Here is an 18,306-nt window from a genome sequence, read left to right as displayed (position 1 = left end):
TAAAGAAAGTGAAAGCCAAGCAAATAATTTACCTAGGATTAGTAGTCTGGCTTTAAACGTATAGTGTGGGTCTAACGTTTCATCAAACTGAGCAAGTAATGATATATTTTTAAAGTTAACATGTGTACTAAATATAAAAATAATATTTAATGTTTTCAACTACCAATATTATTAACATGTATGCAAGAATGCAATGTATGTTTAATACTTTTAGGATAGTGTAATTGTTCCTTAACATTGTGATTTCTTTCATTTAAAGCAAATACATGTTTGTGTCAGTGCATTTAGTTCATAAAAGGCACAAATATAAATTATAGCCTAAACTTGATATTACTATATACTAAATCACTATATCATCCCTTACATGAAGTGGATGTGACAATAATTTATATTTACAAATTCATTCTCCATTGGAAAGTGTTTCTGAGAATCATCTTGACACAAAAGTGACCAATATCTTAAAGGGGGTGCACTGAGCTGGCTGAATATATTGTAACCCAGTAAACATTTTTCTTGATTTTTTTCTTGACCACGGTTTGAAGCTGGGTTTGAATAAAAGTTAGTAGCTATTATGGAGAAAAAAAGATATAAAAGTAAAAAACAAAAAATGTTTACTCTGTTAAATGTACTCTCAATATATTTAACCATTTTAAATGTCAAGATGAGAGTATTTAAAATAGGGAATTTAGATAAAATAGAGAATTAGATAAAGAAAAGCCATATTTATGTCCTGAAGTACATATTTTATAGGTTTTTCAGAGTTTGGTGTAGCCATCTTTTTCTGGGGCCGTTTTTGTTCCTTTGTCCACTACCTCTAGTGCTATTTTATAAGAGCTAAAAGCAGAAATGTTGAGGTACCCATGAAAAGGACTGTTCTTCAATATTCCGGTTAGCTTCAGGCATATTTAGGGAAAATGAAAACATAATAAAAAAGCCCACTTTTATAACAGTATTTGCAGATCGATCTTGCAGATTTCTAATGCTCATAAGATTTGAAATGTTTAGAATATCAAACTAAATGCTGAATTCATAATAGCTCTGAATTTGTTTTTACTTACAGATTGCTTTTTACTGAAGGAATGCAACAAAAGGAGCTAACAAGAAAATACAATTATTCCCCAATGGTTCAAATAACTATACCAATTATGTATTTGTATTTGATAGTTTAAACATTGCATTGTAATCTAAATACCACTCACCTCGAATATTAACTGAATTATGTTAATACAGTTTTATTAGAAAATAGACCATGGTATAAGTGACTTATTCTTAAACTTCACCCGCCTAAATATATTTAGAAATTAAGGTGAACACGTTTTACAGTAAAGCTTTCTAGTCACTAACTTAGGATAGCTACCATCTTGTTGCTGATTTTATTTTAGCTCTATAGTTTTCTCTAAACTTCTCTCAGAAGAAAATTAGCGTTTGCCATTATAAATATGCCAGTAATTTAAAAAATGTTCTTGAAAACCAGTAGCATTAGAAACATAAAATATATATTTTTATAATTTACTTCACTTTTCTATCCACCCTCTAATCTCATTCTATTATCCTAAGGAAAGCCCTTATTGAATGTCACAAGTCATTCTCACGTTTATTTTATGTAATGTCATCCAGGAGTGTACTAAAACTGTGGGTGGGATAATTTTAAGTGCATTTAGTTTGCTTAAAAAAACAACAAAATGGCAAACTCAGTTCTCAGGTCTATGAAGGGGAAAATATAGGTTGACAACCCTAGGTAAATATGGGAAGTAAGAGATAATTGGGATCATATTACTAATGAGGTAAAAGTATGTGGATCAGCTTTTGGAAAAACTTTGTAGTGTTCATCCCTCTAAATCCTGTGGGAAAAATCACTCTAACCATGATTCCACACTATTTTCAGAGAAAGGTGCTTTCATGCTATTATAAAGTTCCATGGAGCTTCAAGCTCTGACACAGAATTATATGAAAAGGGCATTATGTGAAAAGATACCATGGCAAGCCAGGATCCCAGTGTAGAATCAAAACAAATAAAGTTCTTTTAGATTTTGTCATTCTGGAGTAAATTAAACCCGATAGTACGTGAGAATATCTGAAGTTTCCTTATGGGATTTTAATTCTAGAAGGATGTTGAGTCACTGTCTAGCAAACTTAAGCACCACTTTTAAGATAAGAGAATACAAAAATACTCCAAAAAGACAGTAAGTTCTTCCAATTAAAATTAACCTAGTCTGCTTGTCTACCTGTCAGTGTGTCATCATTTTGCTAATGTGTTCCAGCATCTTCTATGGTGGATCACTTTAATCCACTGTGAATAAAATGATGCCCCCTTTTGGTCAGCCAGTGGCCTCTTCTGCCTAGTGATTCTTAACGTTCTCCAGAGTCAAATTTCACTTCATCATTTTAGAATAGCTTATGATTCTCTAATAAAGGAATGGTCCACAATACAAATGCTTCACATTTCCTAAATGTCATATCTATTCAGAATCACTTTTTCCCACTTCATTTATCACGCTAAGTGGTAATTCTCGTATCTTTCTATTTGGCCACAGCCCTTAGCTCTCATTTTAGCTGCTTTTCAGCTGTCCTTTCCTCTTATTACTGGAGATTATTTTCCTGCTGAAATGAAATATTCTCCACTTTGTCCCTATAGAACTCAATTGGATTTTTTTATCTTCCCACTTCTCTGTCAAGATGTTTTGAATTTAAATCCAAAGTAAGAAAAGTCAGTCCACCCAAGTAGATGTCATCAGTACAAATATACTTTGTATTCATTCAAGTAATTGATAGAAGAGTATCTGTTTTATGCCTGGAAGATGTTAATCTGAATTGCCTCCCTCCAAAAGTTAATTTAGAAATATTGCTAACTGCCGTGATAAAATTTATTACACAAAGGGAAAAATGTGATATGAACAATCTAATTATTCTATTTCTTGAATACTCTGTATATATCATGCTAGACTAAGCAAATTAAAATTAACCAAATCTATTTTTTTGTCAGTCTCACTATTCTAAAGCAAATGAAATCCAATAATGAGGTTTTTGGAAATTTTTACGGATTAGTGTTCTTTATTTTTATTTCTAATTAATTAGGGAATGGGGGAACTGCTGGATATTTCAAAATATTTTTGGTTAAAATATGGGAGACAAGAAAAACAGTGTTATAAAGTTATTAAGTAGGATGTAGATATCCAATGTATGTGCGATCATGCATGATACAAAGTACATTAAGTTAACATAATGCTTGACTTCTTATACTGGTAATGTCCACTAGGACTAAGAATTTTGATTAGCTTATTTTCACATCAACAACTCTGGATATTTTTACTTAGAAACAATCATTGGATAATTCAGCTCTATTTATACATAAGCTTAAAAATGTATGACTGTGTTGTTTCTCACATTGTGGTGAATAATATTACTTTTTCTCCTACTTTTGTCTTTGATTTCTTAAAACATACAAAGAAATCTATTTGGCATATTCTTCAAATCAGGGAAATGGCTTACCACATGCCTATTCTCAGATGCTTTTTTATTACACAAGGATTTTTTTCAGTAATAAAAAAGTTCAGAAATTTAAAAAATGTAGACGATTCACTAATTATGATCATCTGGATTTACACAAGTGCAGACAAATTGGCACTTCAGCATTATCATGAAAACCTGTAAACATTTAGGAAATCACTGTAGGGAGACCAAAATTATTTACAAAGGATCATTTATTAAACACTTTTTTTTTACAAAATACAAAGATTGTTGTTCTGCATGAATACATCATATATGAAAAAATAATGTGTTTTTACTGAATTTAATTTGAAAACATTCAGAATTTTACCTTCTACCAACTTGAGGAATCAATTTTGTTTTGCAACTTGTCTACCATGGCCAATCAGGGGGGAACCCTTTTTCTTGTTAATTAAATCATATTCACAACAGCTAACATTTTATAGAAATAAAATCAGACAATGTCTGTCATACAAAGCTCTTTCTGCAAGTAACTGATTTGCCTATGATCCTAAATTTTTTTTCCAAGCTATAAGATAGGAAGAATTGAGGAGCTAGGTAAGTTTTATAATAATGTATTAGCAGCAGTTGATAGAAAATGCAACATAAGATTTGTTTTGTCTGTGGTACAAGAATATGTCCTATCAGACTCTAATGTATTTTTCTCTACTCAAACACAAGTAAGCATGTGCTGATTGTTTCTGGGATGACAGAATGTATAAAAAGACAAGAAGCTGGCTCTGGCTGTCATTGTGAGTGCCTATTTTCATCAGCTAATACGAATGCATTGCTAAACTTAGTGAAGACAGTAAAATGACTTAAGGGTAATATATACAGAGTTAAAATACATTTTTTAATCCACTTAAGAGTGATTCAGGCACTGTGGCTGTTCAGGATAAAATGTCTCATGGTTTATTCTTGATAGTAGTGTAATTGTCAGTGCAAGCAAGAGCAAATACCTGCCCACTGTCACACACATAACCTCGGACATCTGGAATGTTCAGAGCAAATTCACCTTCTGCATCTTCACTCTGGAGGCACCTTCAATGCACATGTCTCATAGTTTGCTCTTGATAGCAATTTAATTTTCAGTGCAAGCAAAAGCAAACACAAAGCTGCTCACTGTCATACACACGACCAACACATCTGCAATATTCAAAGCAAGTTCACCTCCATCTTCACTGTAGTAGAAACTTTAGTAAGTGGCACTTAGTGTAAACCCTCTATATATCATGAGAAACAGACTCGAGATGCCTGAATTTAATAATATTAAAAATCACGGTCCTAGTCATCTCTCTGTGTAAACGATGTTCGAAGAAGGCTTGCCATCACAACATTTCTTTCCTGAGAATGGAGCTGATCCCCTCCGTGTATATCATAAGTGTGCATGCTCTGAGCTGTGGTCACTGTCGTGGCTGTCTTCATTCGCTAGAGAGTCCCCTGTTTGTTGGAGAGTGGCTGCACCGATTCCCGAAAGCTCTGAAGGGAGAAGTGTTCCTTTTTTCACATTCACCAGTTCCTTTTCTCGAGCAGCAGCTCCTTGCTGTCCTCCTTTTACTCTCTTCCACTTCATTCGCCTGTTCTGGAACCAGACTTTCACCTTTAACGAAGAAAGGGAGCAAACAAAAGAAAGCACGAAAGAAAGTTAAATGGGCCATTTTATTCTTCCTTTTTGGTCATCAGTGAAAAAACTAGCTTTTCAAAGGCTTATACAAACACACTATGAAAGAGTGAATATGAAAATAAATCAACATTGAATTTAATCATGTCCCATGTTCATGAGAATAATTTTAAAACTTTCAGAAGGTACCAAGGACTATATTTCACGTTTTATGACATACAGTATAAAAAATAGATGGGAAAGTACTCTATCATTTTAGGTGGTTCAAAGGTATTTAGCTTTATAAAGAGTTTCTGTGAATTAGAACTAACATTTAATAATTGTCTGGGTCAAACAACAGCCCTCCTCCCGCCCCAGGCTATCAATTCCCGAACCCATTTTAAAAATGCTCAGGGAGGGCTTCCCTGGTGGCTCAGTAGTTGAGAGTCCGCCTGCCGATGCAGGGGACACGGGTTTGTGCCCCGGTCCGGGAAGATCCCACATGCCGCGGAGCGGCTAGGCCCGTGAGCCATGGCCGCTGAGCCTGCGCGTCCGGAACCTGTGTTCCGCAACAGAAGAAGCCACAACAATGAGAGGCCCGCGTACCGCAAAAAAAAAAAAAAAATGCTCAGGGAGCTACTGATGAAGCTACATCTGGAAGGTCATTCTGTGCCGCTGCAGTCCACGGCTGCATTCCCAAAGCTTTACTTGACCATTCCACCTCAGAGTGAATCCATCTTCTTTTGAACTATGCTTTTTTTTCAGCCCTTAGTACTTTTATTTTACTTTACATATATGTGATTCCAATGATTTCCTCAAAACACGATCGAGATCCAAAATTTTCACTGATACTTGTTAATTGCTAATACTGAGATGGTATATTATGTTAGTCTCATCAGCTTTGTAGAGACATGCATTAAATGACCATCCATGACCACAACCATAATAATTAATGGCATCATTTCACTTTCTTGTTTAGGAGGAACTGACTTCCTTTCCTGCTGCACTTCTCATCACTGTGTATTCTTATTAGGCTAACTATTCCTTTTACATTGCATTTCTCTGTCTACCCCACTCAAAGTTACCACAAGCCTGAATTTTGTGTTTATCATCCCCAAGTCCTTATTTGAAACAAAGAAATAAACAGAGACAACAGCTTTTTTCACTACATGTGACCCTAAAGAGTACTGTTTAATTTCACTTGTCTTTTAGATTTATCGAAATGGAATGTTTTTAACTATAGCCTTCTTGCCTTATCCATGTTGATTCAAGGGACTGCATTCATTCATTTTTCATGACTGTATACGATTTCATTGTGTGAATATATCACAGTGTACCCATTCTCCTGTTCATGGACACTTGAACAACTTGTTTTTTTCCATTGTAAATGATGCTGTTATAAATATTCTTGCATTTGTGTTGTGATAAACATGTGATAGAACTTCTCTGAGTATACACTCAGGAGTTGCCATCATACACAGGGTGTATGAATGTTGAATTTAACAGGATAATACAGAAAAATTATTTTCTAAAGCTTCATCAATTTAACCGCCCCACAGTCCGGGGTGTAAGAGTTCTTACCAGTCCACATCTTTGTCAATATTTGGAGTTATCAGTCAGTTTTTTTCCAACATAATGACTATAAATGTTATCGCACCATCTTCTTAGTTTGCATTTCCTGATTACTATGAAGTACAGCATCTTTTAAGTGTTTATGGTCCATTTGTATCTCTTCTTTTGTGAAATGCCTCCACATCTTTGGGTTACACTGAGTTGTTTTTGGATTTAATTTCATTCCTTATGGACTCTTAAAATATGTTCTGAATGCTCATTTAATGCTTTGTGGTTATATGGCTGTTACTATAGTCTCTCAATTTATAGTGTGTCCATTTCCTTTCCTTAGAGTATCTTTTGATGATCAGAAACTCTAAAATTTATTATATTCAAATTTATCAATTGTTTCTCTTATGGCTATCTTTTTCATGTCATCTCTAAAAATCTTCTTTCTTCTGAGACCATTAAGATATTCTTCTTTGTCTTCTAAAAGTTTTAAGGTTTGCATTTCAAATTGGAGTGCTCAATCCATGACGTACTGAGTTTAGTATATACTGCAAAGAAAATTTCTAAATTTACTTTATTCCACTTGTATAATAAGTTATTCCAAGACCATTTAACGAATAGTCCACCCTTTTTCCAGAGATTATTGTTTTCAACTTTGTCACACATCAAGTTTCCATTGACACATAGTTTTATTGATGTACTCATTTGTTATATCCTTTTGACAAAACCGCAGTCTTAATTATTATAATTTCATAGTAAGTCTTTATATCTGGCAGAGATAGTTCTGTTTTATTCTACTCCAGGAATATTTTGAATATTCTCCATTTTCACTTTAGAAACAATCTCAATTTCTGTAAATGCAGAGTGCTAAAGAGAAAGTAAAGAGAAACATATTACATTTCTAAAGATGTACTTATTTTAGTGGTCTTCAAATCACAATACTCCATCAAAATTTGTACAGTTTTCTCAGCTGCTGGCACTAAAAAACATTTAAACCAAGTCATTTCTCAACTCTGGATTTTCACTGTTCTATCAGGCCATAATTAAAATCTTGTATCTTACATTATCCATACACATATTAATCCATTTAACAATCAAAAATAAGAAAATGTAGGAAAAGATTGGTTAGAAACGCAGAATATTTAGTAAAATAGACTGATTAAAAACAAGCTGATTGGTGTTTTTGTATTATTATTACTTAATAGCCAAATGACAAGCTGTGATTTTTAATCACATATCTACTTAGGGCTAAGCCCCTATACTGATAGGTGCTATATATGCATTTTTCAAATACTCAAAATTTTTTCTATATGATTCCTGTTTTATAGATGAGGCAGTTGAGACTCAAAGGTTAAGTGACTTGCCTAAGAGTACACAGACGGGAAAATGTGTTGCCAGAATTTAAACCTGGTGGTTTGTTTGGCTCCAAATTGATTTTTTTTTTTTTTTTTTGGTTTTGTTCCTGTTATATTTCAAACTCCTGCTTTTTAAGCCTTCAGGTTAGAAAAGTAAAGGATATAAAGTATGTGAACTCCATCCATATGATTACTATCATTCAGGTAATTCTCCTACCCAATATAATTAGGTTTGTAAATATGACAGTATTTTCCTGTACTGTAATTTAGGTAATTATACTACTCAATTTAATTACCTTTGCAAGTTTGACATTGCATGTTTCATTAGATCTTTTCCACATGAGTTGGGCTCTACTCCTGGCTTCACTTCTGAGTTTCTGTGTGAATTTGAGAAAATTATACTTCTCTCTGCCTCAATTTTCATATTTGTAATATTGGAATAATGAGCCTTTCAAGATTCTCCATAGGGACATTTTCTCCATGGACAATTCCAGATGGAAGAAACACATCATCATCATTGTCACCAAAGAGTGAAATATCCAGCCAAAATAATCTTGGCAGAAAATGGGAGGAATAGATTTCTTTAAATCTATACTTATTTCCTTTTCTGGGAGGAGGGGTGCATTAATTCTATAATACCAGTATAAAATCTGTTATGTGCAATTCTAAATGAGAAAAATGTAAGAATATGGTATTGATTTTAGAAACAGTATAGGTTATTTTGTGTTGTTTCCTATGTCTACCATGTGAAATTTTGCCATTTCATTTTCTTAAACAGACAAATGAAAGACTTCAGAGTTTTCAATAGTAGCTATGTATCAATATATATACATGGATATATAGATATATGCATGTATATGTGAAAGCATTTGATGATTATATAATAAATCTAATAATTCTAATACCTTTAGGTATTTTCTTGAGGTATTTCTTGAAATGCCTTGAGGTATTTTCTTAGTTCAAGCTACATATTTGATACAGGAACTCCATGAATTTAGTAATGGAACAAAACACAGAAACAGATGCATGATGAGTACACCATATAAAAATGGGAAGGAAGAGTACAGAACTTCAAAAGTCAGTGTGTCCAGCTGTATTTTCAAATATACTATAAAATATTGGGATGAATTGAAATAAGGAGAGGAAGATTTTGGGGAAAAGCATATGTTTTTCTACAACCATCACAGTATTAAAAACAAATCTATAAAAGTATTCCGGATTATGTCAATCTTGCTATTAGAATAATAACTCCATGGTTTTATAAATAAAGAAACTTTATAGTTTAATTTATTATCACTTAATAATCCAGCTTCATTGGCTGGATTGAAAAAATACTTTTGTAAGATAGCTAAAGAATAATCATTCAAATGCTTGACAATTTTTAAAATATGCAAATTATTTTGATTAAAATTTGCAAGTGTGTTTCATATAATAATCTGCACTTATAAACTAAGTAGAGTAAAACTAATCTTGTGTTTCCTTGGTGACTTGGAATCTCTAGTCATTCATTCATACACTCAATATTACTGAATGTTTAGTAACAGGTAAGAGGGGTTAGATTGAGGAATGTGTACAAATAAATAAGAAATAGTTCCTGCCCTCAAGGGCAGTTTACTGACTGTATATGAGGCCTTTGGCATATACTGAGGTGAGTAAAGATTAGCTTCATCTTTTACAGAATATCCTTAAACTGCTTGTTGTTGTAGTTGGTGTCATTGCTGATCCCCTAATAAGAGGTTCCCCCAATGGTCCATGAGATGACATGAACTCTACCCCTACATTCAATGTCCCACACTGTTTTGCTGCCACACAATTATTATAGCAAATGATTTCTTTCCTCTGGGAATCTCATGCTCTTGTTGTTACTGGCATCCTGTGTGTCTCTGAATTTTTTGTTCTACTAACCTAGGGTAGTACCTTAGGTGCTAGGAAATTGGATCATCAAATATTTTGCATACAACTAAAACAAATCTGTCCATCTTGGAGTATGCTATATAAATTTTGTGAACTTTTATTATTTTATTTGTGCTTAAACTCAATTTATCTCCTATCGGCAATTTCTCTGGAAATGCTGGTTAACGAGTTTGTTTGTTTGTTTTTAGTATTTCCTTTTTTTAAGATTGGATCTAGGGCAAGATTCCATATGAAGTATGTTTTGTTACACAGTATGATTAATAACTCAGATAAAAATAAGTTCTTTCTCCCACAAGAATCTGAGTAAGGAAAAAATACCATTGTTCATGAAACCAAAGCAATATGAACCGAACTTATAGCCTCTTAATATTTCTGCATGAAGGTAATATTTTTCAAAAAAATCGTCAAAATAAAAAAATAACAAAGGAAATAATAGCCTGCAGGATTAGTAGTAAATATTTAAAGTGCTCAGTTATAAACCTTACTTTTCAGAACATCTGATTATTACGAAGCCTCACTTTTTAATCCCCTAGTTTACAAATATTTAGTATTCACATTGCCTGGATAATCAAACTACTATTTAAATAAATAGGAAAACATTTTTTCACATCTTGACTCTCGTTACTGATGAAAGCAGCTAAGAGAATCTTACTGTAGCTAATATGTTTAAATGATATTTCAGAATCTAGAAATCTAATTTTTCTCTTTAATAAAAATACTGTAACTGAGAATCATTGTTACTATTTGCTAAACATTCATTTTATCTCTTTAATTTATTTAGTCATTCACATATGGCCTTCTATGTATAAGTTCATAACACCTGTCCTTGAGGGTTCACAATATATCAGGAGAACACAAATGAAATATGTAGCTGTATTGTCATACAATTTTCTAAAATGGCCAGAGGCAAACTGGTTGATAGAAAGTAGAATCTATATAATGCTATAACCCATATTTATAGACTACCATAAATGTCTGTCTTTTGAAGAAACAATCATAACACGTAACATCTGGATGAAAACGAAATATTTCAGTGACATATCTAGATGTCTCTAAACATCTGGAGTTTGTAGATTTAAAATTTCAACTGTTTCTATTTGTATATGAACACTTGAAATACTGTAAACACTAACAAATATTTATTTACATCTTTAACATGTGAAAACATGCAAAGGAGTAATTGTATGAATATAATTTTATCACCGGTGTGATTAAATTTGATCATGGCGGCTGATCTAGTAAACCTACTGTATCAGTAAATGGATCCCAGTAAGACTCATCTAAGTAATTCAGTGGCAAAGTCAGTGGTTAAACTGAAGAATTAGAACCAAGAATGCTCTATAAGGTAAGGATGAAAAATGGGGGAATAGTAAGCTTGTTTACTCTTCCTGTCTGAATAGATTTATATCTGATTAAGAGAAGGAATTCCTCGGCTATTTCCAAGAAGCACATGGGAGCTACCGGTTGACTGCTGTTTCTATAGCAGTGCAACAAGGGGTTGGGACGTGGGGTGTGTGTGTGTGTGTGTGTGTGTGTGTGTGTCTGTGTGTGTGTTGGGGGGTGAAGGGGGTTAGGACATATTCCATGACTAACGCCTGAATCCCTGCGTAGAGGACTGCCACTCACCTTTCTCCTCTATTTTAACACAATGTTTAAGACCAGGAAGTCATTTTCCGGCCTCTAAAATTTTCAGTTTCAAAGTCTCTTTTTTTCTTTTTGTACTTAGAATGCTTGAGAACCAGGCTCACTAAAAAAAAATGTAGTCATAAAACATTTACTATTTCACACGACTTTGAACAAACTGAATACGCATCAGCCATTGGCAGCTGTGGGCAAATAACATGTTGAACAAGAAATAAACTATTTTCTAGGCAACAAATGAAATTCTCCATAATAAATGGTAAAGCAATGGGTACTATTACAAGCCAATCATATGTATTATATTCTCCTTAACAAAAATGCAGCTAGAGTCATCACTCACATGATGAGCAAAATTCTTAGAGGACTGACCACTTTTAAATTTGACCCTTTAGAAATGTCACAGTAGTAGTAAATGCTAACAATTATACCTCTTTTGTCATACCTGATGAAATTCAATTCAAATGACCTACTTTATTAATATGAATTTACAGTGAAAATTCACTACACTATTTCTATACAAGATTAAAAAAACAGATACATCTTTTAGTTATTCTAAGTGAAATACTGTTTAGCTCAGTATATCATGAGTAAATGACTTCAGCAAATCTAAGTGGAAATATCAAAACTAAATTAGGCATTTTTCTCCATTACTGTGTTAACAAATACCTGAATAGCAATTCTTGAATACATGGAAATTGTGTATTCTTACCCACAGCTGCTACTTACCTTGTTTAAACTACTAAGATCAACTAGAATGATGACCTTTGCTCGCAACATCTTGCCTAATCTCTGGGATAATGTTTAACAATAGTTAGCAATATATCACAATCAGTATATACAATTTTAAGAAATGAACTTTATCCTAGCCACTGTCTAATTAAGTGAAATCTATCAAATGTAAATATTTGATTGAAACACAGAAACTCACCATTCTTATAAGAGCAGTAGAATATTGGCAATTCTTATGATTCAATCTAATTAAATATTCTGATTATTTCTTGACAACTAATTTCAAGATCAGAATACATGTGAACCTTCACTACACTTTTATTAGATTTTGGGACTGTCTCCAAAATTATTCTAAGAACTTATAATGGCAATTATTACTATCATATGAATATACACTGACCACAAAAGTATTCAGTAATTTCAATAACTGGGAAAATTTCAAAAAATTGAAAAAAAACTGTTCAGCATAAGAATTAGAAGTGATAAAGAGAAATGAAGTTAAAATCCATCCTAAGTTAAATACATCTCAGGTTTTCATGAGGAGTCATGGAAATAGGGAGTTAATTGGTAGAATGTCTTTTATAGCCAAATTCTCTAGAAATTGTCCATTATTAGATCTGTATTTACTATTTTATAGATGTCATAGAACATATGCAATGCTCTATATACATTTTTAGATAACAGAACATCTCTTTAAAGTTGAAGATGTTAACATAAAACTTGAACCAGCTTCTCAAAATTTCCAGAAGCTTCTTAGTTTTAGAATTCATTTTAAATTACATGAAAAAAACGTATATGATCGCAAGGATACTGTGGAAAAGGAGTAATCTTTCATTACAGAAGATTTTTTCTTTAACATTACACTTTAAATGATGATCTGTGTTGCAACGCATATGTTTCAGAATGTTACTGTCGATTTATTGATTAAATATAAGTTAATTATTTGTTTCCTTATTGAGGAAATACCTAAAATTAAGGCTCACTTTATATGTGTGTGTATATACACATAGGTAGATAGTGATGTATCTGTATATCTCTACGTCTATCTCTCTATTCATCTACCTAAGAACGTTTTAAAAAATAGATTCTTTACATACTCTCAAGGCTGGTTCAATAAGGGTGGAGTCTTATTTTTCTGATTTTTTTCTATATTATTTCAAACTTGGATATTTACATTGGTAAATGGTTAGGGTTCAATTGTTTATTTCTCAGCCTTCTACTTTATACAGCTAATATCTCTGAAAATTAAGTTAGGAGAGGCTGGAATTGTTAATCTTCTCTTTATAGATTTTGCTTTATTGTTGATATTCTTAAATTTTACATCATAGCCTTTGTTTTGTGGAACCTAAGGCAGTTCTGAATGTGGCTTTTAGAGCTCACCACACATTGTCGATATGCATTTCTTTAAAAAAACAAACAAACAGCATCACTCAGGAAATATCTCTTTTTATTTTGAACTAAGATTCCATTGTATATTCCACCATCAAATTGTCCACCCTATTCTACCCCATTTTTCCCATCCGAGTCAAATCATATTTAATCTCGCAAATTAGCAGGCACACCATGATTTAAGCAAAAGAAATATCTAACTGTTACTCTATGTGACTGTTAAATACTACTCTAAAGAAATGAGGAAATATCTAAAATCACTGGCTACACAGGTATTCTTGGATTACCTTGAATAGACAATATGTCTGATCTTGGAGACATAATTTATTACCTAAGTAACTGAAAGTATTCACAGAAATGTATAGAAATAAACCTGCAAAGGGGAGGGATTGCGCAAAATTCTGAGTAAAACACAAAACCACTGTTTATTTGGCACAGGAAAAATTCTCCTTCATAGTCATCCAAAAAATGGACGTCTATTTGGAAAATACTTGGCATTGAGCCATTTAATGATTTATGAGTAACAAACAAAACATAATCCCTCTCATTCCCACTAATGTAATATGATCCAACTAGGTGGGATTTTCCATTTATCTTGGCAGAGGTATCATGAATTCAGGCTGTTTATCCTGGTAATCTTAGCTTACAAATCTGCAACATTGCACCTTTGATTAGCTCTGTGAAATGATTTTGTGAAAAGGAAGGATCTCCCATTCTTTCTATATTTGGCAGCCTTAACTCTATAAATATGTCCATTTTGTCACTCCTATAGTTTTATGCAGCTGCCTTCCCTCTTCTTCCCATTGTGAGACATTAAAAATTTGGCATGAGCTTTTTCCAAGTGTATCTGGATGGATGAAAAAGCGGAATAAGCTTGTCAAACTTAAAAAAAATCTTGGGACAGGAGGGTCTTTAGACTGACTGGCTCTTCAAAGTATTCCAAGTGGGTCTGCCAACTGAGGATTATTAGATGTTGACTGAGAAGGGTATACGAGAATATGTTGTACACTTGAGGCTGTAAATTAGAAACTGGAAGGTTACTAGAGTGGTAACTGAAACCACTATATAATTAAAATATTTAAAGCTCAACTTTGTTCCAGTGTATCCATTTTTATTTAACATAAAACAATTTTCTTGAACACCTAAGTGCTAACATGGAATTCCCTTTGCAGGATAAGCCTCTTTTTCTCCTTCTTTCTTCTTCCTCTTTGGCCCGATGGAGTTCAAAGGGGATTACAGACTTCCCCTACCTGTATAGGCATTGCATTATGGGAGACACAAACATAAAAGTCCTATTTCTTTGGAGATTTCAGAACTATTCTTCAGGTTTGAAAATTTGAGTCCTGAGTGATATTTAAGGATTTAGTGTACCTTACTTTTCTCTAAAAGGAAACCTAATCATTATTGCAAATATTTATAATCACATGTATGTGGCCCATCAGAGCATTGTGGCAAGTATATTGATTGGGTGATATAAACAAGGGAGCAGTATCTACAAATAACATATCAATTATACATATATACATATCAAATATACATATATACATATATACATATACATATACATATATACACATACATATCAAATATACATATATTATACATATATGTATATTATACATATACAGTATCTACAAATAACATAACAATTATACATATTTTATAGGCAATTATGTAAATTTTCTAAATAAAATTACATCTAAAAACTGTTTCTGGTTATAAAGTAGTTTTCATTTAGGAGAAAGTTATTTCTTGTGAAACAATTCTGCTATTAATGGAAATGATTCAATATTTGTTGTTTTTTCCCTTTACATTACTAGAACAAACAAGTTCTTTTTCTATATTTGAATTTTGACAAGCTTTTAAAAAATCAATAAAAAAATTTTTTAGGAGATTAAACTTCTATTAAAGTTAAGGAAAACACTGAGCAAAATGGAGTTAGATATAATATTCTTTGGTGTATACATTTAAGTTACTTTAATAAATCTCATGTTATTTTAAAGTGTGGAAAAAATCTTGCAGCAGAATGGAACTGAAAAATTGTGCATCTATAATTAGAATATTTTACATGTGGAAATCCTATAAAAGGGGAGTTATTTAAGATTTCATATGTCAAGATATAGATTACATAGGTAAGTATGTATGACATTAATGCAAAATCAAAGTAATGGAATAGCTGTATCTCAATTAAAAGAAGATGAATGCAAATGGTTCAGTTTATAACTCTATGTTTATAATTTTAAAAGCCCAACCATGAGAAAATGAACTGAAAATATCTCACTGGGATGAGCACTCTGGCATCTTGGAGGAATATGCTTTCAGACCTTTAAGAATAGCAAAATTGATTGACAGCATACAATATTTTTCTGATGAATTTAGCATAGTAAAATTCAGCCCAGAATAAAAGCCTTCAGATTCTTAATTTAAGATATTGAATGTGTACAGAAGTAGAGGAAAAAGACATGAACATTTGGCATAACCAGAAACATTCTCTCAGATGACCCTGTCATTCCTCTCTTTTGATATTCAACACTCATCACAATAGTGAACACTTGTTCAATTTTTGCTTCTTCCATGAGTTCTACCAGACTTGTCCAGCTTATTTTAACAAGATTTTATTTCTATCATTTAGCTCAACAAATATTTGTGTTACAAAAGGATTAACTCACTATGCCTTGCATAGCAAAGAAGTTTTCCCCCCTCTTGGTGATAGATTTGTTTTATAGTTTATGCTAAGATTTCTTTCACATTCATTGTGACATATAAACCTGAGTAGAAGAAAGAGAAGGTAGTTTTAATTTCCATTTTAGGCCTTGGGGAGATTGTTACTTGCCTAAGAATACCCAATTCCAATTGGCAAATCTAGGATTTTTGTTCAGATTTTTCTCATAACAATTAAATTTTTTTCTGACTAACAAAAACTAAAGACATAATTTTGATTGGGAATTTAGATTCCACATGCATCCATCATATTTTCTTATTAACTTGCAAAACCGTTAATAGAGATTTATAGGATAAAAAACTCTTCTGCACAATACCAAATTTTGAATTCTTTGAAAACCTAATTAACTCTTAGTGTTTGTTGTTGTTATTTTTTCCCTTTATGAGGCTATAGTTGGATTGTTTCCCTAATGACCTCCAAAAAATTTTGCCTTCCTTCCATGTGTCTACTCCCATAGGCGGTCCTCTCTTACAATGACACGGAACTTGGTCATATGATTCACTTTAGACAATGGGACATTAGTAAATATGATGCGAGCAGAGGCTTTGAAAGCCCTTGTACGTTGGCGTTTTTCCTCTAACTACTCCTGGGAATGCTTCTACCACCATTTGTGAATCCCAGGGAGCCTATTAGAAGATGAAACCACATATGCAACAGGGACAAGATGTCCCAGGTGAGGCTGCCTACACCAACCAATTCTTAGTTACCCACCAGCTGACTACAGTTCCATAAGGGCTCTAGGTAAGGCCAGAAGTAGGCCAATTGGGCCCAGTCAAAATCTTTGATCCTCAAAATTTTGAGCAAATTAAATGTTGGTTATTATTTAAAGCCATTAAGACTTTTGAGTGGCTTGTTACACAGCAAAGGCTAAGTGATACAAATTTTAAAGGGACCCTTTTGAAAAAAACAAAGATTAAAATTGTGCATGTGCGTGTATATAGTGTGTGTGGGGGGGGGTATGTATATATATGTACATAAGTTTTTCACATAATGGCTTCTGATTCTTTTCCAAGAATGGCAAGTCAGTTAGAAAAAAGAAGAAATACCCAAAATACCTTCAAAATTCCCAAACCAAATTTAAAGAATTTCTCCTAAAAAGACATTATTCTTAGCCAAAAGTGAGACCTCTGCTCTATGATCAGATAATGACAGGTAACCATAGGACATTCCCAGAAAAGAAAGCACAGATCTTGACTTTTCTCTAGACTAAACACAGTAATGCATCCCATATTTTTGTAGATTACAAGCAAACTCTAGTTTCTTATTTCCTTTATGTATCATTTAAAATATAGTTTCATTTCCTAGAATTCACTGTCTCTATACAAAAACATTAATGTATAATTCCACCCTCCTTCTTTTTTTCTGTTTCCAGTTAAAAAAAAAAAAAAAGCGAAAAAACAGAGGTCTGACAATGTAGATTTTGGATCCTGCTTTCCAGCATGCCAAATGTATACTTATGGAGAGAACTTTGTATGTGAAGTTCAAGGGACTGAAAATGTTGTGCTCCATAACTTCGGTACTTGTCGTAATATTTAATAAAATATAAACTGCCAATAAATAAAACCACATAAAAGTGTTCCTCTGTATATTTTCACTACCCAGAATTATCCTACTAAAACCTGAAACACAGAAATTAACAGAAGGAGAGCAGATGATTGAAGAAGTTGGATAAAATAACTTGCTCTCCTAAGATAGTATTCATCTGTCCACACTATGTTGATATTTCTTTGCTTCCAGTGGGATCCCTGAAGGAGGTGCATACAGTGGAAGAGGAAATGAGACTCTACTCCTAAGAGTGCCAATCAAAACTGCACTGTCCATAAAGATGTTTGCATTTGCCTTTCAGGAATGTTTTCCTAAAGATTAGCAACTATTAACCATCAGTAGGGTAGATTCTCCTAGGGAAAATC

The 18,306-nt window shown here is 32.9% G+C and overlaps 1 protein-coding gene across 1 annotated transcript in view; it reads right to left on the bottom strand.

Moving 5' to 3' along the window:
- Nucleotides 1-3,605: 3,605 nt before the first annotated feature.
- The window catches only part of MEOX2 (mesenchyme homeobox 2), a 65,620-nt gene continuing 50,919 nt past the window's right edge, over nt 3,606-18,306 (bottom strand). The window contains exon 3 of the mRNA XM_079931249.1: nt 3,606-5,086. Within this exon, the coding sequence (XP_079787375.1) occupies nt 4,862-5,086 (225 nt within the window). The 3' untranslated portion in view covers nt 3,606-4,861. The remainder of the gene's footprint in view (nt 5,087-18,306) is intronic.

The sequence above is a fragment of the Stenella coeruleoalba genome, assembly GCF_951394435.1.
Source record: "Stenella coeruleoalba genome assembly, chromosome: 9".
Classification (NCBI taxonomy): Eukaryota; Metazoa; Chordata; class Mammalia; order Artiodactyla; family Delphinidae; genus Stenella; species Stenella coeruleoalba.
Note: the sequence above shows the minus strand (reverse complement) of the source record. Positions and strands in the feature narration are given on the sequence as shown.